At 38.6% G+C, this 25,716-nt stretch overlaps 1 protein-coding gene across 1 annotated transcript in view; it reads left to right on the top strand.

Moving 5' to 3' along the window:
• The first annotated feature begins 14,477 nt into the window (after positions 1-14,477).
• The window catches only part of ROS1 (ROS proto-oncogene 1, receptor tyrosine kinase), a 77,835-nt gene continuing 66,596 nt past the window's right edge, over positions 14,478-25,716 (top strand). Inside the window, exons 1-8 of the mRNA XM_032185199.1 lie at positions 14,478-14,600; positions 16,384-16,437; positions 17,632-17,691; positions 18,437-18,463; positions 21,278-21,338; positions 22,020-22,168; positions 23,590-23,728; positions 25,374-25,575. Coding sequence (XP_032041090.1) covers positions 14,478-14,600; positions 16,384-16,437; positions 17,632-17,691; positions 18,437-18,463; positions 21,278-21,338; positions 22,020-22,168; positions 23,590-23,728; positions 25,374-25,575 — 815 coding nt within the window. The remainder of the gene's footprint in view (positions 14,601-16,383; positions 16,438-17,631; positions 17,692-18,436; positions 18,464-21,277; positions 21,339-22,019; positions 22,169-23,589; positions 23,729-25,373; positions 25,576-25,716) is intronic.

Raw genomic sequence — 25,716 nt, 5'->3', positions numbered from 1 at the left:
TAGCTAACACCTTGTGAGGATGCCTCTCAGTGGGTGCTTCACAATATGAAAACTCCCCGGCAGATCACTTCTTGAGAGCTTAGTGCAGCTGATGTTGTTCACTAACACTGACTTAACTTCAGAGAGACAGGATTCACACAGTGATGTGGGCAACCTGTTTTTTTGTTTGTTTGTTTGTTTGTTTGTTTTTGTTTTGTTTTGTTTTGTTTTGTTTTGTTTTAGCATGAGGACACTCTTTTCCTTTACAGTTAGTTTTTCCAAGGATGTTAGGAGCATTTTGCACGTTTACTTAGTGGTAATTAACTGAGTCACCTACAACTGGATAGTGTATCTCATCTACTATTCCTTATATGTATACCTTTACTGTGCAGACACCTACCAATGAGTAATCCAGTCCCAGGATGAAGAGCAAGACAGGACTTCAGGATGAAATCAGCTCAATATACTTTAGAATGTGGTGGACCAGCATGCTGGGGACATACCCAAGTTAAAATCTTAGACTTTTATGTTATCTATGGCTTCATGGGTTTATCTGCTTATCTATACTTGGTACATACTTGTATATAACGCACTGAAAGAGCTGCTTCTAAGCAGACCTAAAGCATCTGATGAGGCCTTGTGTGCCCTTTGGACTTGAGCTAGGTTGGTAGCTTTTTCTGGGGGAGGAGGCAGAGGAGGAAAGAGAAACGCATCGCACTGAGGAGTTTCCCTAGGCTTATCTTGCAAGCTTGACACTGTATACATACTTTCTTTGAAAAGCATCTTGTTTCATACAGTTGTTCTAGTGGGAAAAGAAAAGGCAAAGAACTAATTTACACAGAGAGGTTTAAGTTTCAGCTTAGCGGAGCAACCTTGCTTTTGTATGGCTAACAGGGAAGTTCCCGTTCCTCAGAAATTTTAAGCGTTTTCTTTGCTGACTGTGCAGGAGAAGGGGGAGGAATCACACAGCACAATGAAGTGTAGCAGACCCAAGGTCACAAATCACAAAGTGCAGGAACAATTCTAGACATTGAGAGGTATGTTAATCTCGTCATTTAGCAGAAGGGTAGCTTGCAGATTGAGAGGCCTCTGAACAGTCTTTATACATGGGGCACGTTTTGCATTTGCATTGGTGTAGTGCAAATAGTCATAGAGCTGCAGGATAAAGCTGAGAACAAAATACTCTAATCCCTGTGTTTCCAGGTGCTGCCTTCTGCTGTAAGTGTACTTTATCGTTGTAGAATTATATATATATATATATATATATATATATATCAGGAGAGGAAACATTTAAAGAAAAAGCCTGAAATATGGCTAGATTCAGGATTTGTGTATGACATATGGGGAGCCCTCCTTGTTAAAAATAGTTAGGCTACTGCAAAGTCAGTACCATTTCATGACATGGCTTAGAAAGTCCACCAAGTTCATTGAGACACAGCTGAGATATTCCAGATACACAGAGTACTTACTGGATACAATATCCCAGTAACAGTGTAAGGTTAAGGCCATGCTCATAGAGCAGCAAAGACATTTTGGCCCATACACTGCTGCCCTTCTTTAAGGGCTGCATCCTCTTAAACTAGTTGGAGAGAGCTGATCTACAGAACTCCCCTGGGCTTCTGGATATTCACATAACTGCCACTGCTCATCATCATGTAACTGCCACTGTCCATCATCTGTGGCAGATTGCAGGACCGAGCTCCCCCTGTCAGAGTCAGACATGGCTCAGGTGAGGCTCTTTTTCACTTTTTGCTCTGTGCAAGCATTGCTCTTCAGGTGTGAAAATGCATGCTTGCACAGGGGTGAAGGAGTTAGGAAAACATCTCTTTTCAAACAGATCTGAGCAAATAACTCAAACTCTACTGCAACTGAGTGCTTCATTACTTGAAGAGAAACACGAATCAAAAATCAGATGGGAGAAAACTTTGGAAAGGAGAAACAACCTAACTGGCAAGGGCACGGGCTGTTGTGCCCACGCTGAGCTGGAGCCATAGCAGTGGCATCGTGCCATGACACTGAGAGCAGAAACCCTTGGTGGAGGGACTCAGAATATTCTTTGACCATAAGAGAACCAAAGAAGAAATTGCAGGCAATTTAGGTAACAGCCTCCAGGAGAGAAAACCCAACTCTAGCAGGCCTCAGGACATTTTTTCATTATTTTTTGGCAGCAGAGATGTTGCCCAGGCAGGAGCGGCAGCAGCAGCAGGGCTCTTCCCAGCAGTGGCACAGGGTGAGCCTGTGCTAATTGGATACTAAGGAGGATACAGGGCCTCATTCACTGCAACAACAGTTGGGTGTAGCTCTAATGAGAGCCGTATAGGAGATGAATGCGCACCCTTCATCACTTTAATTACTGTAACCTACCCAATCTTGTCACCTTTTATGATGCAATTATGAGATCAAGCTCAAGACTAATCGCTTGTCCCACTGCCACGCATTTTGCAGTTTCTCACAGATGCTTGGCAGTCTTGTGTCATCATTTTTCTTACTTTCAGACAAAATGAAATCAAGTTTCTAATCATCCTGGTTTTGAAGATAATCAACCAAACGTGCCATGCTGTCGTTTTTAATTCTGTCAAGAAATATGGGACAGAATGTTCCTTTTCATTTAAACATATTGTTTTAAGGTTGCCTTGAAAAATATTATGATCTAAAGATTCATGACATTCTTTGTCAAAACAGAGCCTACTATTTTATAACTTGCTAGTTGGCAGTACCCTTGATCGATTTGTCAGAGACAAGGCTCTCATTGCTTTTTATGGATGTTTAAAATAATTTTCCTGTTTCTATAAGGTATTAGCTCTCACACATTTAAAACATTACAACTTTTCCCCTTTAATCCATAGGTAGTATGTAATTTTAAACTATAGCATGATTTTGAGGGGGAGTTCACAGCTGAATCTGCATAGTCTGCATTTTTTTTCCATGAGAAACAAGTAGTCTTAGTTACTTACTCATATTTATGAGGCTACATCCAAGGAAAAGCAGGGAATTACTTCTGCAAAATATAAAGCAATCCAGTCGTCACTTACAGGAATGACCAATTGCGTTTGAATCACATGCCTTTTTAATAAAGACAGTTATTAGTCTAGCTATATTCTTCCAATTCTTACCAAACAAAAGTGCGGAGTAATGGATGGTGAATGCAAGTAAGCAGGGCTTAACCATTTTTGGTCCTGTATGTGTGACTCTTGCTCTCATGTGTAGCATAGAGGGTAGCTTACGTGCTGTTTTATTGACCACTATACCTCCAGTTATATGAATAAGAGCTTAGAGACCTGCAGGCAAATACAAGCGTGATCTGAACAATTGACTGATTTAGCTGAAATCAGTCATTTTACACCAGACCTAGCCCATCTTTTCAATTTCAACTTTTCATGCCACGTTGCAGTTTGTTGTTTTGCAGGGCATGTCATGAACTCAGGCAAGAAAGCCTCAGGGGTTGAACAGTAAGTCCAGAGATACTTTTCATTTCGTTCAGCTTATTACTTTGAAGAGAGAGGGATGGGAATCATGCTTATTAATTCAGTAATTAGTGATGGGTGTGATGGGTGGGATTTTCCCTCCCCTCCCCATGCTCGTTTTGAAACCTATGAAAGTCTGCATTCCTCGAGAGCTTCACAGAAGTAAGCCAGTTATGCATAGAGGAGGCATGGGTCATAAATCTGCAATAATTATTATGTGTGGAGAAAAAGCTTCTTGTGCAACTTTTCCACATAGCATTGGGGCATAACACCAATGAATTGCAAGGTCAAATTCTTGTAATTCATAACTGCCACAGCTGCGAATTACAACTGTATATATAGTTTAAGGGTTCTCTGTCAATTGCTTTTAAGGCCAGACTATGTATTAAATGTAAAAAAAGTGATTAACTGTCATCATCTGTCTTTGTGAAGGCGGGTCTTTGTGTCCATTTTTTAACATAACTTCAAAAAATATGGGCTTGAATTTTAATATTTTCTCAAAATTTAATTGCAGTATTCAATGTATTATGGAAACTGTGAAGCAAAAATGAGAGCCTACCCTATTTGTATAACAGGAACTTAGCAGAGTGATAAATACTCTGATCAATTTTAAACCTTCATTTCTCATAACATGATAAATGATCAATAGCTTGAAATTTTTATGACTTAAAGGTAGGTTCACGTGGACCATATCATTTCTCAAATATGTCTTCTCAAAGTAAGAACTTTTGGCATCCTACTGTCTCCTTTTTGTTAAAGATACTATACTCTTAGTTATGCAAGACATGCATAATGGTGGTTGTTTTTGGCCTAGGGGTTTACAAGTGGTCCTAAAGGATTTTCAAGATATGATATTTGAAGTTATGACCTAGTTAGGTCTGCCTCCTAGGCTTAAATTGAGCCTATTATTTTAATTGTTCCACAATTAAAGTATGGCACTTGCCCACAAAAATCACATATGATATGCTCTCCAGCTCTTGAGCTCAATGGTGATTTTCATGCAGGATGGTGGGGTCAGACCCACTGCCTTGCATAGGTTAAACCATGAATTCACCTTCCGTGGGCTGCTCACCTGCATGAACAGCAGAGATTAGGGATGGGTCAGGCTTTCACTGAGTCAGTTAAAATCTAAAACTTTACTTTGAAAAAGGAGAGATCAAATGGATTTTGATTCATTCTCATGGCATAAAGTATTCCTTTTCCTACAGTCCCACCTATATGCCCTCATTCCTAGGGGTCTTCTTGAAGAAGAATTCACTGAGAGCAGCCCTGCTGAGAATGATTGAGGGTTCTGTTGGATAAAAAGCTTGACATGAGCCAGCAGTGCATGCTTGCAACCCAGAAGGCCAACTGCATCAACACAGGAGTGGCCAGCAGGTGAAGGGAGGGGATTGTCCCCCTCTGCTCTGACCTTGTGAGGCCCCACTTGGAGTGCTGCACCCAGGGGGGGGTGCCAGCACAACAAGGATGTGGATCCGTTAGAGTGGGTCCAGAGGAGGGCCATGAAGATGATCATAAGGCTGGAGCATCTCTCCTATGAAGAAAGGCTGAGAGAGCTGGGGATGTTCAGCCTGAAGAAAAGAAGGCTCCAGGGAGACCTCATTGCAGTTTTTCAATACATAAAGGGGGCTTATAAAAGAGATGGAGAACAACTTTTTGCTTGGACAGATAATGATAGGACAAGGGGGAATGGTTTTAAACTAAATGAGAGAAGATTTAGATTAGATGTTAGGAGGAAATTCTTCATTCAGAGGGTGGTAAGGTGGAACAGGTTGCCCAGAGAAGCTGTGGATGCCCCGTCCCTGGAGGTGTTCAAGACCAGGTTGGATGAGGCCCTGGACAACCTGATCTAGTAGGTGGCATCTTTGCCCATGGCAGGAGGGTTGGAACAGGAGTATCTTTAAGATCCTTTTCAACTTGAGTCATCCTATGATTCTATGATCCAGAGAGGCCATGTCAGAAAAAATTATGGTCAAATATCCTCTGTACCACAACATCTACTCCTATTACTAGAATGGTGGTGAATTATGACTCCTCAGTTTGCCTACTTCACCACTTCTAGACAAGCAGGAGCAGGAAGACGTTGCTTTTCAGCTGCTTCTTAATTATAAACCACTCTTGGAGCACATGTAGCTTATCCTACATTGGTTTCCTGTGGTTGCAGATGGTGAATTTGGTGGACCATGAACCTTCACTTACTGCCCTGCATCCTACAAGCAGTATTTTTTTGTTGATGTTCCTTGTCCTGGGGAATTTGTTGTTGTTTTGACCCGTGGAATTACATTAATGCAATAAAATAGCAAACACTGAAGCAAAAGAAACAAAAACAATGTGACAGAGATACCACAGCCAGAGAACAATTATAATAACATTTGTTGATGACTCCTCTACCAAGCAAAGGCTAACTTGTTGTTACACAACAAAAACATTTAAAGCTATTTTATTTTACTGGTCTTATAGAAATACACATATAGACAGTTTTTCATATGTATCGTCTTTATCTAAAAAGCGCATGCAAAAGAGCATGTGCTGGACCTGGAAACTCTACCAAAGGAAGCATTTCTATTTAATCATGCCTGGGCAGAGTCTCTGCTTTCAGCTTAATTCTTGGATCTAATTCAAGGAACCTGGAAGATACCAGGTAGTCTGTGTTGACATCAGCACCAAGTGCTCTTTGGGGCCCTTACTTCTCAAGTTCAGATGGATCTTACTGTAGTGGTTCAAATTTTGTTGTGCCTATGCCTCTCTACTCTGCTCAGCTTCTTCAATCTACAAACCAGCAAAGAGAGCACACACCTGTACCTCAGCTGTTTGACCTTTGCTTAAATTGCTGTTGGGATGGGTGTGCACCAGTATACTGCACTGTGAACACAAATGGCTCTGGAGATTGAAAGATGTGGTCTCCAGCGGTCTTTACTGTGGATTATCACAAAAGGACACTTTTTTTTTTCTTTTTTTTTTTTTTTTTTTTTCCACAGAATAGTTCTTCTCTGGTTTATAATTTAGTCCATATCCCACACGTTGCTAGAAAAAAAAAAAAAAAAAAAAGATATTCTCAGAAATAGTTATACAGTATCACTTCTTATAAAATAAGTAATGCTGTTATATCTGATTTGACCTAGAGATTTTCCCTTCCTAATTTACTCCTTTTGTCCTTGAGCTTGACTGAATCCTTTCACTATTGGAAGAGATGTGTGTACATGTGTTCTTGTTCATGTAAGTAATACTGGAAAAATGAAATACTTTTCATAAACCAATTTATATCTTTAATCTAGGGAGCATAAACTTATGAACTGGTATGACATCCCTTGTTTAATGCTTCTCTCTTATCCTGCTTTACCTTGACATAGTATTTGTTATTACAGTTTAAGCATGTCATTGTTTTGCAAATCATTTGGGAGTCCAGATGTGCTCACAATTAGAGGCCAGCTCTTGTTATTTGTATTATCATAATGCAAGGAGAGGTCACTGCCCTATTGTGCAAGATCACATTCAAACACATCATAAGCAGCAGACCCCACTCCCCAGGCTTCTCTCTATTAAGGGACAATGATGTAGCCTTAGACCTAAATTTAGTTAACAATAGCAGCTGTTAAAGTGAAGGTTCAAACAAGTCGGGTCAAAGGGTTCCTTTTTTGGCCTTACTTCCCTTCTTCCTGTTACTCACCTGATCTCGTGTTGAGCCAATTCAACTTGCTGAGCCAGCAGAAAAATTTCTTGACCACAAGGTGAATGGATTTCTGCTGTGTCAGGGAGATGAATTATTTCGGTACACAACCAAAAAAAAGCACCAGAGCTGGTGTGAAGGGGAATGACCACACAGCTAGGGCAGGGCAAAGGAGAGTGAGATCTGGGAATCTGATGGGATGGAAACAGGGAGAGAAAACATTAGGAGCAGGGCTGTTTTCTTTTGCAGAGCAAAGATCATCTCAGTTTCAATGTGTATCCTCATTTTTAGTTTTCAGGTGGAGCACCTATGTGCCTGGCCTTGCCTGCCCTTGCCTGAATTGGGCTCCATTAGTGTGGGGTGACACCAGCCTGCCTGTGGCCCGAGGGTACCCCCAGGCCTGCCTGTTCCTGCCTTGGGGGTTCTGCCACCTGCCCAGGACCCCATACCAGCCCTGGGGCCATCAGTCCCTGCTCCAACGAGGCTGCAGCAGGGCTGGGCTCCAGCTCCACACAGCCCTACCTGGCCTGGCCATGGCCCACTTGCAAGCCCACATCTTGGCATTGGCCCATCCCTGACTTCAGGGAGGTGCCTGCTGCCCTCTGGCTGCCCCGGTGGAGCTGTGGCACATGGTGCCCCAGCCCTGGGTACAGTTTTGTGTGTCCCTAGGAAGATGTGTTCATGTTATGGGACCAAGCAGAGGCTTGTCATGGGCAAGTGGAGTCACTGTGGGCTACTCCACAGAGGGGACCTTGCATGCTGACAGGTGCTGGTGTGCTGTTGCTGATATTTTGGGGCTGTCTCCCAGCATTTATCCAAGTCTGGGGGCTGTTGGAGGCATGCTTGTGCCTTTTTCTCCACAAGCAGACCTGGGCAGCAAACCCCATGACGGTGACAATTTTCTCCTGAGGTGATGCAGCCTCTTCAGCTGTGGCAGCAGCTGGTCCTCCAGACAGGCTTTGAAACCTTTAGAGGATAAAACCTTAAGAGTGGACTTGGCTGTCTGTGGTGTTAGCACATGTTAGCAAGTCAAGACAAAATGTTGGCCTTCCCACACCATTTACCTTTTGACCTGTTAATGCATGTGAAAATTACGTGTTGGGTTATCATCCCCAGAAGTTTCTCATGTTAGTAGGTCTGGTAACTGTATTTTTACCCAGTTGAATGTTTCCCTCACAGGGTTTTTAGCTTGAAAAGAGGAGAACTACTAAACCAATGAGAGGGAAGAGCAGGCTCTCATTTTATTTTATTTTATTTTATTTTATTTTATTTTATTTTATTTTATTTTATTTTATTTTATTTTATTTTATTTTATTTTATTTTATTTCATTTCATTTCATTTCATTTCATTTCATTTCATTTCATTTCATTTCATTTCATTTCATTTTACTGTTTTTTACTGTATTTTATTTTACTGTATTTTACTTTATTTTACTTTATTTTACGTTATTTTGATTTTTGTCCTTGGAAGTTACTGGGGAACAGGTTCTGAAACACTAGATTTTTACAGAAAGTTTAGTAAGTAGTGCATCCAAACCCCTTCACAAGCAGGTTGTGGAGATGGCTGAACCCAGCCTCTGCTACGTCCCCCCCAGGTGGGCTCTGTTGCTTCTCAGGCTGTCACAGACTCCATGCATATGGGCTCACTCCTGGATTGCTGGCTGAGCAGTTTCTTTTTATGAAAGTGCCAGGAGATGAAATGTTCAGGTATTTTGGAACACCATGGAAACCAGGAGGTGTTAGAGGTAAAGCCTTTTATGGGAGATGTTTATGCAGACTGAAGACCCTGTACAAAGATCATGTAATCTATACAACTGCTGCAGTTCCTTTTGTCTTTTTCTCCTAATCTTGGCTTTATACCTTCTCATGCACTGATCTACATGCTCAGAGCAGTAAGTCACTCCCTCTGCAGAAGGCAATCTTCTTTTCCTTCTGTTCCTCTCTAAAAAACCTTTACAAATCTTTTCCATGCAGTCCTCTTCAGACATGCTGCATATACCCATTTCACACTTGCTCTGTTGCTCTGTGTGCTGCTTGCGTGTGTTGAAACCTAGTTTTCTTCAAATTTCAGATTGCACAATTGATTATTAACAGTCAGAAGATATCTAGGAGATAATGCAGTTGAACAAATCACTGAAGAGTTTTGCAAATACTTTGCCAATTTATCATCTTGAAGGCAATACAAAATGCAATGTGAGTTTTACCTACATAACAGTAAGGCTTTCATTGTCACTTTGTAACACTCACTTTTGTGTCACTCTTTCTCCCTGATGTCATATAGGATGATAACACAAATGTAGTTTAGTAAACTCTGAGATATATATATATATATATACTTGTATATATATATATATATGCATATTGTAGCAACCAAGAATATTTTTTAAAGCCCGATCTTTTTTGTAATTAACCATAATATACTCTTGGCATTGATAGATATTATTCTTTAACATTCCTTATAATTTCTGTCCTGGCCTAGCTTTCAGATCTCTCACTATTGTTAATTTCCACAGTTCAAACTTGCCTAGTCTGATATCCATCATTGTACATCATTTAATGAGACATTTCTCCAGTCATCATTACTGCAGATCAATAGAAACAAATCCCTGTCTCCTGACTGGTTTAGCTAAATATCTCACGCATGACTGTCTTTCCAATTTGATCAAGTTTAAGTCTGCTTTTTTTTTTTTTTTTTTTTTTTTTTTCCCTCCCCCTTCTCTAATCTGCAGAGACAGATATAAATCTTGAGCCAGACTCCAAGGGGTTTCTCTTGTATGGTCTTCCCTCTGTTTGTGCAAAGTGTTCCCTGATGGACTGGCTGTGACTGCCAGACAAGCAGCTGCCTTAGCAGTTGCACTAACAAATAAAAGAGAAGGGAGGCAGGGGCAGTGGAGGGAAGCTCTTTGCCCTTAGGGTCCTTGTTCACTTACTTTACAGAGAAATTCAAAAGCTAATGAGGGCCCATTGCTGTTGGGAAAATGAGAATAATCTGTGATCTTTGGAAAAGAGTGAAAATCAGTCACCACTAGTGAGAGCTTCACATCTGCATATCTTTTCAAGTCTATTCCCGACAGACAAAAAGGTTAGATAAGTAACACAGATTTTCCTTTTAATTTCTGTGCCCTGTAGACTGGTGGTGGGATTGACAGTCTCTCCTTTTTCACCTCTCCAGTTTTCCTCCCCACCAAGATAGGGCACATGAATGTGGTCAAAGTTTCATGGAAGTTTTATTTCTATGAAACAGGGCACAAGCAGTCCAGATTAGACACTGACATTTTGGGGCCTTGGTGTGTGCCCTTCCTTGCCTCCTCAGGCATACTTCTTTCTTTTTCCACAGCCTTTCCAATTGCTGCTGCGTGCTGTGGTTCTGTGAAACTATGTATAGCTGTTTTCAAATGGCACTGTGTGGTCAAGTGTTTCATTTGATGAGGTTTTATGAGCCTGATTTGCATGTGGGAGAAGATTAAAATTAGGTGGCTGGAGTGGGCCACCTGAGCTGACAGGTCTACCTTTTGGTGGAGGCTGCTGCCACTGGGGCAAGGATGATGGGATAGCTCCTGGCTCTGAAATTTGAGAGCTTTCACTCTGGGGTATGAAAATAATCTAAAGTTGGCATCAGTTTATGTTAATGTCTTGGACTATAACCTTTGGCAGTTTAGGAGATGCTGCCCAACAGATCATTCTGGCTGTGGGGGTAAGAAGCTTGTGTCTATGCACTGGGGTGTATGCAGGGGAGGCTGCCAGCTCTCCTCAGCAAAAAAAAAATCAGTTTTCTGCTGTAAGTGCATTGGAGCCCTAAAACCTGGTGTCTTATATCATTACCCTGCATATATTATACCATTCACGTGTACATATGTACAAACGTGTACATGCTCACATACAGGAAGGATTTGTCTTTACTGTTCATAACCATCCCAGGTATACAGCAGAAATTAGTTACTTGCCTAGCAGGCAATTATAATGTGCATTTTTCTCCTCAAGATATAATAACCCTTATTCATTACTGTCAAGGTTCATCATTCATCTGTATATATTTCTATCACTCTCAAAGGAATTTAAAAGATGAATCCACAGTTTGTGAGGTGCTCTGAAATATATTGCAATTCACATAGGGAATTGTAATGGAGTCTGCTCTTCTCTCTTATTCACTACACTTATTTTTCTGCTCATTCATACTGTTCTCCATTGCAGATCCTAGAATTTTCTGTGCTTATAATGGTCTTTGGGTTGAAGGAAATGATGTACTGTACATAGATCTACAATATAAAGGATAAGTTTTATTAAAGAACTCTCACAGATTTTGTGTCCCTAGTTCTATGCCAGAATGCAGTTTTATGGAAGAGATACCCTAAAAAATAATACTTAATATTCCATTATTTACAGATTTTACAAACCCTCATTTTAAAGCATGGTTTCTGAAGCCCATAAATACTCTCTCCCTGGAGGCAGTTGTTGGTATTTAGGTGAAAAATCCAGAGCCTCAGATGACTACTTGTATTTATTTGACCAATGTGCTAGAAAGAATTAAGTAAGGAGACATTTCAGTACTTTTTTCCTCTGAAAGTCCTGGTTTATGGCATGTTACAGTGACACCTGGTGGAAAAGTGTTGGAAGTCTAAGAGAAAATTACGTTTTTTAAAACGAATCGTTCATACCGTTTTTGATATTAATATTTTATTAATTATCTGTATTGTGTTAATGGTTTGAGCACGTTTGTGCAAGGCATGTACACTGATGTGCAAATGGTCATGTACAAGAATTATCAGCATCAGTAATCACATTGTTTCCAGTTACAGGGAAAGTGTTAGTTACATGTAATTGATAGCAGCCCAATTTCCTTGCCCTAGGATCCAAATGCCAACATTTTTAAATGGCTGCCAACCTCTGGCTTTCAAATGCACCTATATTCCATTCCTAACCAGGATCTTAACTTGAGCTTTCCTTCTACCTCCAACTGCTCCTCCCTATACATCCCCCAAAACACCAAAGATATTCTCCAGTATCCCAACCTAGTTCTTCCTATCTACTGAGCCTTCTCCACCCTCATTCCCCAGCCCCATCTGCACCCACTCCAGGCTCCAGATAACCCCAGACCTGTGAAGGGCTTGCAGAGTCAGACCAATGTCTCTTCCCTCCAGTAGGGTGGGAGGAGCTATACTGACATTTTTGCTGTAGTATGTCTTTGGCCCTTATATGTTGGCTGTGGCTATTCAGTGTGCCCTGTGCCTTGCCAACTAGCTGCATCTGGTAAGTATCACTACAGAGCAGAGGCCTGGATTCAGTGGCACAACCAGGGGAATAATGTGATCCTCCTACCCTTGACAGTCCAAGAGCATGGTCACTGACGGGCCTCGTGGGACCTGACACTAGCTGGTGCTGTGCCTCTTGCCACCCCTGCCATGGGCTACCTGGAGTAAATGGGACTGAGAAAGGACTGAGGAGCACTAACACTGGCAGTCCTTGTAGGAGGCACAGGGGAGGCAAGCTGCACGTTTCTTCATAGTTTGTATAGATTTAGTACCGCACAGGTATGGTGTCTTTTGTCTCCCCTACTCCTTTTGGGGTAACAAAATCAACTAGTTGATTAAATGAAAAAACAAGAAACAACGAATAACTAAACACGATTCATTTTAATTTTTTATTGTTATTTATTTATTTATTTTTTAAAAGATAAAATTCAGACATATTATTTAGTCAGAATACACCTAAACCTGTGATTTAAAGCCATGCCTAATCTCAAATGACCACATATTCCAGGGATAATTTAGGAGTCAGTAATTTAGGGGCCATCCTCCACAGGCATTTCAGTTGTGGCCATCCTCTTCTGGAGTGTGGCAGAGCTGTAAAGTGTGGATGTGGGTTTTACTGTGACACCTGGTCTGGATGCTAGAGTGTTGGCATGGGTACATTTAATTTACTGCCTGAGAGTCCAAGAATTTCCTAAAGATCTACGCAAAGCACAGACTGCTCTGTTTCCAGAAGATATCACAGTCTACAGCTGCCTGTCACCAGCTCCCTCTTCGGTTATGCTTCTCCTGTGAGCACTGACAAAGCTTCTTCAGCCAAGCTGAGCTGGATTAGCAAAGAGCTACTATTTAAGCAGCCAGACTAACCTGGCTTATTTTGGCTGGAGCTAAGGAGTTTCCTCTTGAGCAGCTTTGCTGGTAGGTTGGAGGGGGGCAGCATCCATCTGGAGTGGAGAGGTGACAAGCAAATAGGGCAATCTCCCCCTCATCAGTGTACCTGAAAGCTCATGGTCTTACTCTCATCAGAGCTGTTGGCTCCTTTCAGCTACCATGCATGGGCACAGCAACACATGGGGCTGCACTGTGACCTGAATCGGAGACAACAGCATCAGGTTAATGCTAAACAACTTGTTTCTGTTGGTGTTGGGTTAGCATTAACCAGATTCCCAGCCTGCTCCTTTGCATGAACGCATGAATATTTGATTGTTAAATGAGTCAGATGTGGGAAGATAAAGGAGCATTTAGGTATGAGGGGATAGTAACATTGACAGGATGCGACAGATCTTTAAAATGCTATGTTATTGTCATGTCTGTACAAATATGTACACAAAAACACATAATACACATGCACAAAAATGACATAGCATTTATTTATACATATATATTTGTGTGTGTGTGGATTTATTTCCTGTTGCAGTTCATAGAACTACTCTGGGGATAGCTCTGCTAGAACAACAGAAATGTGCCAGAGACTGGAAGTTGTGTTTATCTCAAGCTTGAATTCCCTCTCACTTCTTTAATGTCTCCAACTGTAGATAGGATTCTTCACCTCTCTCCAAATCAGATATATGATTTATCTATCCACTTCTACTATCTTCCATGACATGGGTACAAACTTCTTAAAATATAATTAATTAATATTTTTGGACTGACTGGTTAGTGTTCTAACAAAGTCATTCGTCATCACGAACAAATTTTCTTAGTTATAGCCACTTGAAAATATTTAGAAATAGCTTAATCACAGTAGAAATGAAGATTAGGGAAGTTTTCTCTCAGGCTTTCCCTGTTTCCGTGTTTTTTGCAGCACCTGGCTCAAAGTGTTACGCAGTTTCCTCTTCACATTAATGATATTTATGTAAGGAGATACGCTGACTTTCATTGGTCACCTCATTTGTTTCAGTGGCTTAATAAGAAACTATGAAATAGGTGTTGTGCAATTTCAGGACAAGTGCTCCAGGAAGCTGAAAAGTTGTACAAACAATGGACTAAACAAAGACTTAAAGATATTTAATATACTGAAAAGTAAAATCTCACAGTTGTTTCTCCATCATCGAGACTTAAAGGAGTTTGTATGGCCAAGTCAAGAAAAGAATCAGACTGCCAGATGAAATTGTTCAAGTTATGAGGAACACTTGCCTGTGGGATCATCCACTAAACAGACTTGCTACTTTTTACTTTGTATGGATTTCTGCAGTGTATTGTACTTTCTCAAAAAATTGTCAAAACCTGTGTACAAGTAACTTGGTAAGTTCTGAAAAACTCTTCTTAATCTGTTGAAATGTATCCAATCATTAACACTGTAAGTTTTTTTTTTTTTTTTAAATTAATGATCGAGTCTTTAAAAATTCTTTTACAGAATGTATTTGAGTAAAAGCAGGGTTTGAGAACTAATATTTTACATTAGAATTTGTAGAACCTGGTAAAGAAAAAAATCCCTTTAACTAGGTTGCATGGGTTTTCATATTATACTTTCGTTTCAGCAGCTCCTGAAATTACTGTAAATTCTAAAGACCCTGGATACCACTATCCCTTTGGTCTTTCAGTTTATTCACTTTGCTTACAGGTTTCTGTCTAGCCTGACTTTTCTTATGTAAACTTAGAAAACCTTTAAATTCATAAGAAATTGCCTGGGAATCTGTGGCTTGCACAATTATCACATACTAGTTTCAGTTCTTTTTTAAACCATTTATGCTTTAAATTGTAGATATTTCTTTAAGAAGCAAAGTAAGAGGCTAAACCCTTAATCTTATGCTTTCTTAGTGTTCCTTTGAGTAGTCGAGTGGAATTTATTATTTTCCTTCTACCGATGCACAACAAAGATAAGCAAAAGCTCTCAAATCCAAATGACAGATCTGCCTCAGACTTTCAGGAGTTAGCTGCTTGTTTCTATTTGCTTGAAACATTGATGTTTTTAGAAGATCATGTACCTTTGCTCAGTAAAAAGGACATTTTGTGCCTTCAGGCTAATTAACTGTGTAAACCTCCTGCAAAAGACTATCACCTGCTCCTTTTTGCTTCATACATTTGTCTGACGGTTCCTTTAAAACTATTTCTAACTCTGGCACCAGTGAAAGAGTTAATTGCCTTCCCTGGTGGAAGCCTAGCATGCTATGATAACTTTAATGGGGATCCTTCCTTTGATTTAAGCTTAAATTAATTCAGAATAAGAAATAAGTTTTTCTTCCTATCAGCTTTGAAAGACAGGAAAATCACGTTCATGTTCAGTGAATGTATTGTGTTAGGGATTCAGATGAGAAAAATATAATCTTGGAGCCTAAGAGATGTAAATTTAATTTTTCTCCTTCTATCTACTTGTTGTGTTCACATTTGTTTTGTGACACCTTTATGTGGGTCTGGGGTACTACCTATTGTCATGTTATGCCTGGTGTGCTGAAATGTCTTCCCGAGGGTTGTCTTGTTAAGGATGTTCTTACTTGCTTGCAGGACCAAACTAAAGAACTAACATTCAGCTTCTCAAAGGTTATTAGATACATCCCTAAATCATTTGCACTTCACAGGAGATGACTGGTTTTACACACTTTGAATGATGTGAAAAAAGAGGCACCTTGGCTGGAAAGCCCTTCTGGCAGCAGAGGAAAGCTGGCCACCATATGGCTGCATACAATCCCTTCAAAAGGAGGCTAGACAAAAGGCACTTAGCTCGAAGGAAAGTCTTTCTGCTCCCCAGAGGTCAAAGCCACTTGGCTGCGTTATTTATGCCCAACATATTTATGAAGCATTTGTTATTGACTCTGTGAACCAGAATCGGGAGACGAGGGCCAAATTCATACCTGAGATAATTAAATTAACACTAGCTGATTCTGCCAAGTCTTTGTTTTAGCAGTGCTCTGCAATTAGTCTCAAGTGAGAAGCTACTTGTGTGTCAACAATACATTTATTCATATGAATAAATATTAGTAAAAGAAAACTTGTTTTACAAGAAACTGATATTTTGTTATATTTGAAAAATTATTTTTGGGGAGGAATGTTTAGACTTTTTGTAAAAACACATGTATTTCTCTTATAGGAAGGAGAACTTGGAATTGCAAACCTTTGCAATGTTAGTGACATCAATGGGGCGGTGAGTAATGGTTTACTTTGTTAATTACTGGCAATTTACATAACTGCTATTTGGTAATATGGGTACAATGACCATATTGTCAAAGACTTCATGCAAATGTGTACAGTTCTCTGCCTGCCACTGTCAGTAAATCGTGTACTTAAATTTGGCTCAAATTATTAAAGAGACAACCATCTTTTTTTTTTTTTAATTATTATTTTATTTTATTTTTTTTTAAAGAAAACTCTGTGTAAAGTGTCTGATTCTCTGCTGTTAATTGCGTCCAGGTTTGTGATCTACAAAATTCATAATCAATAACTTTTTAGAAAGTGAGTCAAAACTAGTGTTTTCTCCAAAATTAAAATCATTAAGACTTTTATTCAGCTTGCTTTGTACAATTAAGTATACTTATTTTGTTTTGTCAGTGATTTGATGGGGGAAAACTTAAGCTGATAAATGTTTAAAATTCAGAGTTCTGTAGGACTTCAAATGCTTGTGCTTGTAGCAGGAGACTCTTTAGCTTAACATGAGCTTTCCATAGCAGCAATCCTGTGAGGACATTAGCTGATGTTCTCCTACTTCTGATTTCATGTGCAGTTCATTCTGGTAGTTATATATGTATTCTTGGAAGAGCTGTGGAGAATTTAGGTATCAGTACTTTCTGCAGAGATTAGCGAGAAGCAACCTCAGCACCTGGCTCATTTATGATGATGGGATAGTAAAAGGCTGTGTTGTCATGACAGTACATAGTTGACTTGACTAGGTTACTGTGTATCTTTTCTCAGTGTTATTAATTCTTGCTATTTTTTTTTTTTTTTTCATGAGGCTTTTCAGTACTCGATGTCAGAGTTGTCACACTTCTAATGTAATTCCCTTCCAGCTTCCCTTTAAAAAGAAAAATGTACAGGAACATTAAAAGGTGGATGGGACAGAACAAACAAGACAGGTCCAACATCAAATTCAAATCACATAAGATTTATCACATCTTTGAAAACTCATTGTTTTAAAGCCTATGCCTTGCATGTTGGAGAGCAAGAGGCTTTTATTTGAATGGCTTTCCACTGTTCTTGGCTGTGCTGCATAATGCATATTTGCACTTCTACCCAGTGAACAAGCATTTCTGAAATGTTCTCCTCACCCTTAGCACTGGAGTTTCCCTTCTCTTTAAAAATGTGATTTCAAAGTCCTTTTTAAAGCCACCATCTGTCTTTGCAGTGCACACAAGGATGTCAGTTTTGGAATGCAACAGTGCAACTCAGTTGCCCTCTGAAATGTGTGAGTATTGCCTTAACCTTGGCTTTATAGCAGTTGTCTCCAGTCCATCAAGTACATTATCTAACAGCAGATGTGGAAAACCTAACGAGAGCAGTGTTTTTATAAAAAGAATTAAGGTCTATATATATTTTTTTCAGTATATTTATAGTATCTCCATTGGGAAACTAATCATAGAATCATAGACTATCCCAAATTGGAAGTGACCCACAGAGATCAAAAATAATAATTCTTAGTGTAGGAGTTGCCTGTAAAATCAGAGGTTTAAAATGTATTTGTCACAATATGGGGACACTTTAGAGTTTATTCAGCTCAACCACTTACCCAGATTTTCAAGCACTGAGAGAGAACTAGTGATTTTCAGGATTTTACTCTTCTGGGGCGTATATCAGATATAAATGTAGCTCATGTCTTCACTAGATTGTTTTCTTGCTTTTAGCAAACCAAATGGGGAAAAATTAGCATGGGTCTAGGAAAACTGCCATGAGTTTTTAAGCTGATCTTTTTGGACCTACCTGAAAAACTGAAGCTCATTCAGTCTGGGCATCATCTTAATGATGGTTTCATTTATTTATTTATTTATCCCCCAAAGTGTGGGTTTTCCTTTTTTTTTCACTATTTACCAATGATAAGATTTTTGAGTATACTTTTAATATAAGAAATTTCTAATTAATTGATATTATCTGTTAAAACACTCTGTGATTATATTTATGCTAATCCTGCTTTTCACTAATTTGCTTCTTGGCAGAACAAGACATACACCAGAGCATGTGAGGTAAGTTAAATGCTATCAGATTGATACAAACAAACAAAAAGATCATAATTTCAGTTCTTACAGTGTGCATACAGTGCTAAGAAATATAATGTAGATACACAAGATTATCAATCCAGATCTAATTGTTTTGTGTTCCCTAAAGCTGAAGAATGACTTAAGTATTTGAATATACAATCCCTTCTTCCCAGCATGTTTGCTAAGGGCATATTTACATTGAAGACTGCTCTGTAGCAAGGAGTGTTGCTTTAAAGAAAGCAATCTAATCTCACCAGCATAGGACACAATAGAGACCGACTTCAGTTATTTTCTGGGCTCTCCCAGGGTCTTGTTCCATTCAATTTTTCATTGATACCATCAAAGATAAACCAGAGAGAATGCTTATTCAGGCTGGTATGGCATTGACTGGGGAGAGGTGGAAGCTAGACTAGAAGGAGTGGGAGCTAGACTGGAAGGCAATACATGCTCTTGACTGGGAAGAGGATATGAAACAAATAAAATGTAATTCAGTAAGGCATGGTGCGTTGCTCTTTGGAAAGAGAATGCCTGATCTGTGCTGCAGATGGAGTGGCCCTTACTTTGATAAGCATAAGACAACAAAATGCTGTTGAGGAGACAGTGCCTTACAGGGGCCTTTTAACTTGAACATAGAGTGTAGGATGGGACAGTGATTATTGCAGGACAATGTCTGGCACTGCTGAGGCCAGTTGTTGCATCCAGTTGGAGGCAAACTGGCAGTAGAGGAGCTGGAAAGAATCCCAAGTAGAACACAAACCTGCTGGGAGTCTGGAAATCTGATTGAAAGGATTGATTTTTTGGGGTGGTGGTGGTGTGCTTCTTGATCTGTGAAACTGTGAACATGACAATAGTTTGCAAGTAAGCTAAATGGCTTACAGATAAAATGGTTTTAGAGCATAGGAACAGCCTAAGAAGTAACCAACTTCTGCAGAAGCACAGAAATAGTGGTTTTGTTTGTTTTTGCTTGTCTGGCCATACAAAATGCCAATGTTATATTCACAAACTCTGTGAGGGCTTTTCAGGATTATCCTTACGCTGGATCAGCTGGCTGACTTGACTCCCCATGTGGTCAGGCAAGCACCAGTTCACTGCGTGCAGGGGATCAGGTCATTGAAGTCCTCAGGGGAAAGGAAGAGCCACAAGAGCAGGACATTTTCTTTGGGATTGGTTTAGCTCTGTTGTGTGACTACACCCTGGGATTAAAGCCTGATGGTATTACTCCTAGGATCTCCTAGGATGGTATTACTCCTAGCTAGGATCAGGGGAATGCCTCTGAATTCAGTGGGAATATGCATAGGAAGGGACAGTTCCTATGATGGAGAATATATGAGGATTTCTTCTTTTCAGGCAGAGCAGATGGCAATTTTTCCTCAAAATTTCTAAGGGTTGGAGCTTCTGTAATCCTTTTACCTAAAGCAAAAATTGGATTTATGGTTCTGACAAAGATCAGAAGAAGAAGGAAAAACAATGCAAAACACAAATGGTTGAAAATGTCTGTGTTAAATGAAGCAGAAAGCACGATGAATCAGCTTGTTAAACTGACAAAGTGATCCCCTGCAAACTAAACAATACTTGGTTGTAAAGACAAGCTGCAATTTACAGCTGATAAGTAATATTTACTTATACCCAGACCTTTGCCTGCTAGTAGTCATTGTAATTCACTTGGAAGTATTTTATTTCTCTGAACATGAAAGCATTGGAAAAACTTTTGAAATGCTTGTACTTAACAGCTAATGCCTAGATTTCAGGTAATGTATAATAAGGATATACTGCTAGGGAAGTTTTGAAATCTATCTCAGCAGCAATTGACTTTTCTGAAGTTGTATGCCTTATCAGTAGACACTGATAGGGTACCAGAAGTGGGTATCCTGGAATCTTAGAAAGAGTGCAATTGAGGAAAATTGCTCAGTTAATATAATGAATTCCCTCTGAATGGTCTAAATGTTAATTATCACTTGAAAGATGGCTGATGTATGAAGCAAACTTCAAGGTTTATAGGCCAAATAAACTCACACAGTAAAATGAGCCCAAATAAAATGCCTGTCTAGAAAAAAAAAATGAAACCATCACTTCTCATTTTTTTTTTTTTTTATTTCCTGGAGACTCAGTCTTAAAAGTGATTTTTAAGCTGCTGCAATGCATCTGGGAAATGTTACTATCTCTTTTTATGTTCTCTGCCTATAAAACAGGGTAATGCTACCCCTAGGTTCCCTACCTAGACTGAAACATCTCAGAATTTTTCTGTTCTTAGGATGTGAGTGCTCACTGCCCTGGCGTATTGTCATGATTTCAGCTTGTAGACATGATTGTAGCAGAAGTAGTAACTACTACCAAGGAAATGTGAATTAGCCGGGCTTCTCTGACAAGTTGGATTCAAGCATTTTGAAAAATCTCTGGAATTACATTTGTAAGAGTATGCTTCATTCATGAGAAATATATGAAGTGGGAAAGGGTGAAACCCCAAATGTAGAATACATCGCCAACAAGTTAAAAAAAAAATATTTTCTATATCCATGGTTGTCACCAAATTCTTTTTCCAGCTTTAACACAGCTCCATATTTGTGCTTTCCACAAAGGGACAGTGTGTAAGGACAAAAGCCCTCATTCAGTGCCCAGTGAAGTTGATAGAATGGCTCTCAGGAAAATCTCTGGAATGATATCATGGTACTGCCATTTTAAAAAATGAATGTAATTATTTCTACAAGATTTTAATGTATTCAAAATGTCCAGAGGGTTTCTATGTATTTAAAATGTATGCATTTCTACAAAACTAAGCAGTGATTTTGGTATCCTACACAGACAATTTCCTGCAAGTTTGGCTGTAGCCGTGCAGAGGATGCATACGGTGTTGAAGCACAGGGTAAGTCTAAACATAGTCCTGTGTCTAACTCACAGTCTGATAAATTCCATTTTAAGATTACAGTCTTGCTTTGTGATCTGGATTTCTTTGGAAAAAATAGGGATGTTTTGTGGTTTTTTTTTTGATTCATTGGAAACCTATCATTCTCTTATTTTTTCTTCTAACAAAAAAAAAAAAAGAAGTTAACTTTGCTTTACAGTAGAACATTTTCCCCCTCCCTTTCATGGACTTGAGACTTTTTGAATTCATTCTCAACTACTTAAGATGATGCACTCATCCTTGACCTGACTGTTCCATTGAAATCATTGCCAAAATCTTCCGTGACTTAAATGGTAATAATTAGGTTAATACAGTGGTGTTGAAATAGGCTCGGTGCATATCCTCTCTTCAGAGGTTTCCCATACTTTCTCTACTCATCAGACCTTTGCTAGGTACCTATAACTAAAAGTATATTTACTCAAGTGCAGAGTTGTAGTCACATTTGCTCAGATTGAGCTTGGCCTGTTCAAGCCTTTTTATCAAACTACTTTTAAAATGTCATGTGATTCATTCACCAACAGTTTAAATATATTATTTTATGAGTTTTTGTTGGCTTCACAGCTCTCAGGTGCATGAGGTAATAGACACAGAGATTATCATGAAAGGATTTTTTCTCACTATTGTGTTATGTTTTCCTCTCAGAATATTTGAACAACCCTGGACCGCCATTTGCATCTACCATTGGAAGCCACAATGTCACGCTAGGTTGGAAGCCGGCTAACATCTCTGAGGTGAAATATATTATCCAGTGGAAGTTCAATCAGCTCCCTGGGGACTGGAGATACACTGAGGTAAAAGGGACAATTCCTTTTACTTTGCAAGGGAAAAGGTTCTTCACATTTATAATCCATTCCTGCTTCACTGGGGAAAAAAGAAGGTCATTTATTAATAGAGTGTAATCATGTCAAAAAACACGTGAGGAAAGAAAGTAACAGCCAGATTTTGCAACACAAGTGGCTGTAATTTAGTGGCTCCTTCATTGTTTTCTAGCAGTTTGCTAAGACTGGTAAAACATACCAGGATTCTTAATGTACTTGCAGGGCAAAGGTTACATTTATTGTCTGCTCTTTGCTTTATTTTAGAAAATAATTTGATAATGTATTAGGCACATAAGAGAGGTTTGTGAATATCATGGATAGCATAGAGAAGCTAAGAACTGAACAATTATTTCTTTTCCTCCAACATAAGAACTAGGGACCTTGGTGGAAAATTCAAAACAAGCACACAAAGGTATTTCATTGCAGAATATTTAGTTAAGATGTTCAGCTGCTTCCTGACATGTGTGGAAGTTAAATTACTAAATTTAAATTAATAAATATTAAAATTATTTAAATTACAAAATAGGGTTCAAAAAGTGACTGGACAATTCAATGGAAGAAAAAATTGAGTTCTAGTAAATATAAACATTGCAATTTTTTTATGTTGATTCATACTTATAAAATGTCAAGACTGTGATTATTCTAGAGAAATATAATTGCATGCTATTTTTATTTTTATTCCCCCTCTCCTTCCCCCGGGTATTCTACCTTAGATATATATATATATATTTTTTTTTTTTTTTGTTTCTTGTAAAAGGCACGATACTTGGCTATGTATATTGTTTTGACTCAGTGCAGTCATTCTTTGATCATGCTCTTTTGTGTCAACTGCATTCTTGTTATCTTGTCATCATCTCTATTGGACCAATTTCTGAAGCATGGTGAGTTGGTACAAAAAAGCATGAAAACCATTTGATAACCAGGAAGTTTTTTTGAATTAATCATTGGTGAAATAATGTGGAGCAATGACTTCAGACTGTAAATACTTTAGGGTATCTAGGAGCCATTGGATCAACATTTAATATATATATCAAAAGTTTAAAATATATTGCCTGTGTTGTTGTTGTCATTGTTGTCATTATTATTATTATTAACCTTATTCTTCAAACTTACTGTTGCATCCATCCACCCACATCCACTCACTGCTTAGATTTAGTAAAAAATTAGATTTTCTAAAGAAAAGAGGTGGTAATAAGTTCTGAAACGAAGAAAAATCAAATTCTGTGATACAAATAGCACTTAGAATTTATTCTTATTAAAACTTAGGATACTGCACTCTAGTATCTTGAAATGTGTATGCTGCTGTATCAGATTTCTTTTGATCAGATAACACCCTATGTAATAACTCCAGATGGAGGAAGAAGGAAAATGGATGTGTTTATACATTGATCTAGGTAGTATCTGAAACTTCGTACACAGTCAAAGACCTTCAAGCCTTCACAGAGTATGTGTTTCGAGTAGTTTGGATTATAACATCTCAGCTGCAGCTCCATTCTCCGCCAAGTCCCAGTTACCGGACCCATGCTTTCGGAGGTAATATATTGCACTATTAATCACTTCTTTAAGGACCATATCAGAAACATTTAGATTTCCTTGTTTCTTGCTTCCTTCACAGAAAAAAAAAAAAAAAGCTGCTGCTTAATCTAAAGAACTATGTTTGTTGTCTGCTAGGTAGCTGCAGAAGTCTGAACTAAGAAGACTGAGGCTCTTTTTATTTGAACTACAAGATTTAGGGCTGTTTGCGTCTTCTGGTTTTAAAAATGTAGACAGAAATGTACATGGTCAAATTGTAAGGGCACATTGAATACTTTTGTGCAGAATTACACACAATAATGTTTTGAATGAAATGCAAATGAAATGCAAATGTTTTCCTGGACCTTTAAGAAATAAAAATATGGTTGCTGTTTTTTTTTTTTTTTTTTTTTTTTTTTTTTTTTTTTTTTTACAACACACCAATTATTTTGCTCAAAAATCTATATATCTACAACAGAAAGACGGAACTTCCCCGTACTTCGTTATCATGAGACAGAAATTACATTTACAATATTCCTTAGTTACGACATCAGTGATATGAGAAGGTAAATAAAATTATAGTATTTGAATATAAATTCCTGGTCTGTTATTGTCTTACAGAAAACATATGATGTCACGGTCATGTTATCAACATTTAATGGAACTGAAATTAAAAAATATTTTACTTTGCACTGATACTATTTCCTTTCTCTTAGTGATATATGCAGTTTCATATTGAGAACTATATATACCCTTGAGTAAGGCATTAGGGGAGGTGTCATAGCTTTTTAGTTTGCATCCCATGGCATAGTGTACATAATTTCATAGAAAAAATTAATATTCTTCATGTTTTTAAGTTACTTTGTTTTCCAGCTTCACTGAGCTTAATGCTGAAACATTACTGCTGCAGGACCTAACTTCAAAAGTCTTGTTCATGTTCCTAAATGACATACTTTTTTTTTTTTCCCCCACCTTGCATCTCCTGTTTAGGAAAACAAAGAAAATTAACAAAACCTCAATATAGAAGATAGAAGGAAAAAACCTCCAGGGTTTCTATATTATAGATTGTGACAAATCCCTCTGACCAGAGAATACAATATAGGGAAAAGACTATGGAAGCTGAGACTTGGCTCTCAGTGGATTCCCAAGTACACTGTGGTGGAGATCACAGATATGTGAGAAATTAAATGTTCTCCAACCTTGTAAGGCTTGGTCTTCTTCTTTTTTTCTTTTTACAACAAGGTCACTGTATAGATACCAAATAAACTTCAGTGAAAATATGATGTGGATGCAGCACTGAAAAGGCATAATTTAGAAGATTCACAGGGCAGACCGTTCCTGTTCTGTTCCTTGTTACATGGAGCAAACTGAAATATGAGAATGAAGAGCTGAAAGGTTATACATGTACACTCAAAATGTGAAATTAGTTTTCTTCTGCAAAATACAAGGAGGCTAGCTTTTCTTCACAATCCTTTAGAAAATATGTTCTGGACCTGATGTATAACTTTTCAACAACTTATATAATATTTATTAATTATTTTATAATAATATATTATTATTGGTAACCATCTTACCAGGTATAAAAACTAAAATAGTACTTGAAAAAATGAAAAGCTGTTCATGTCTTAAATGCCACAACAGTGTCAATTATTTCTGTCTTTTGCAGCTCCTACTACAGCTCCTATCATTAAAGATATTCAGAGTTCAAGTCCAAACACTGTCGAAGTTAGTTGGTATCCACCACTTTTTCCCAATGGATTGATTATTGGATATAACTTGCTCTTGACCAGTGAGAATCATAAACTCTTGAGAGCATCAAGAGGGCATAGCTTTCAGTTCTACTCTACCTTCCCAAACAGCACTTACAGGTACAATAAGAAAAGATAACCAACATGGCCAAGAGTGCTGTACCACTTCTTGCCCAGATATAAGAGGGTGTGCCTGAATACCACTTCTGCACAATTGTGTTTCTTAATTATGTTCTTGCCAAAAGCAGAGGTACCTTCCCT

Source organism: Aythya fuligula, chromosome 3 (assembly GCF_009819795.1).
Source record: "Aythya fuligula isolate bAytFul2 chromosome 3, bAytFul2.pri, whole genome shotgun sequence".
NCBI lineage: Eukaryota > Metazoa > Chordata > Aves > Anseriformes > Anatidae > Aythya > Aythya fuligula.
This window is presented reverse-complemented; position numbering and strand designations above follow the sequence as displayed.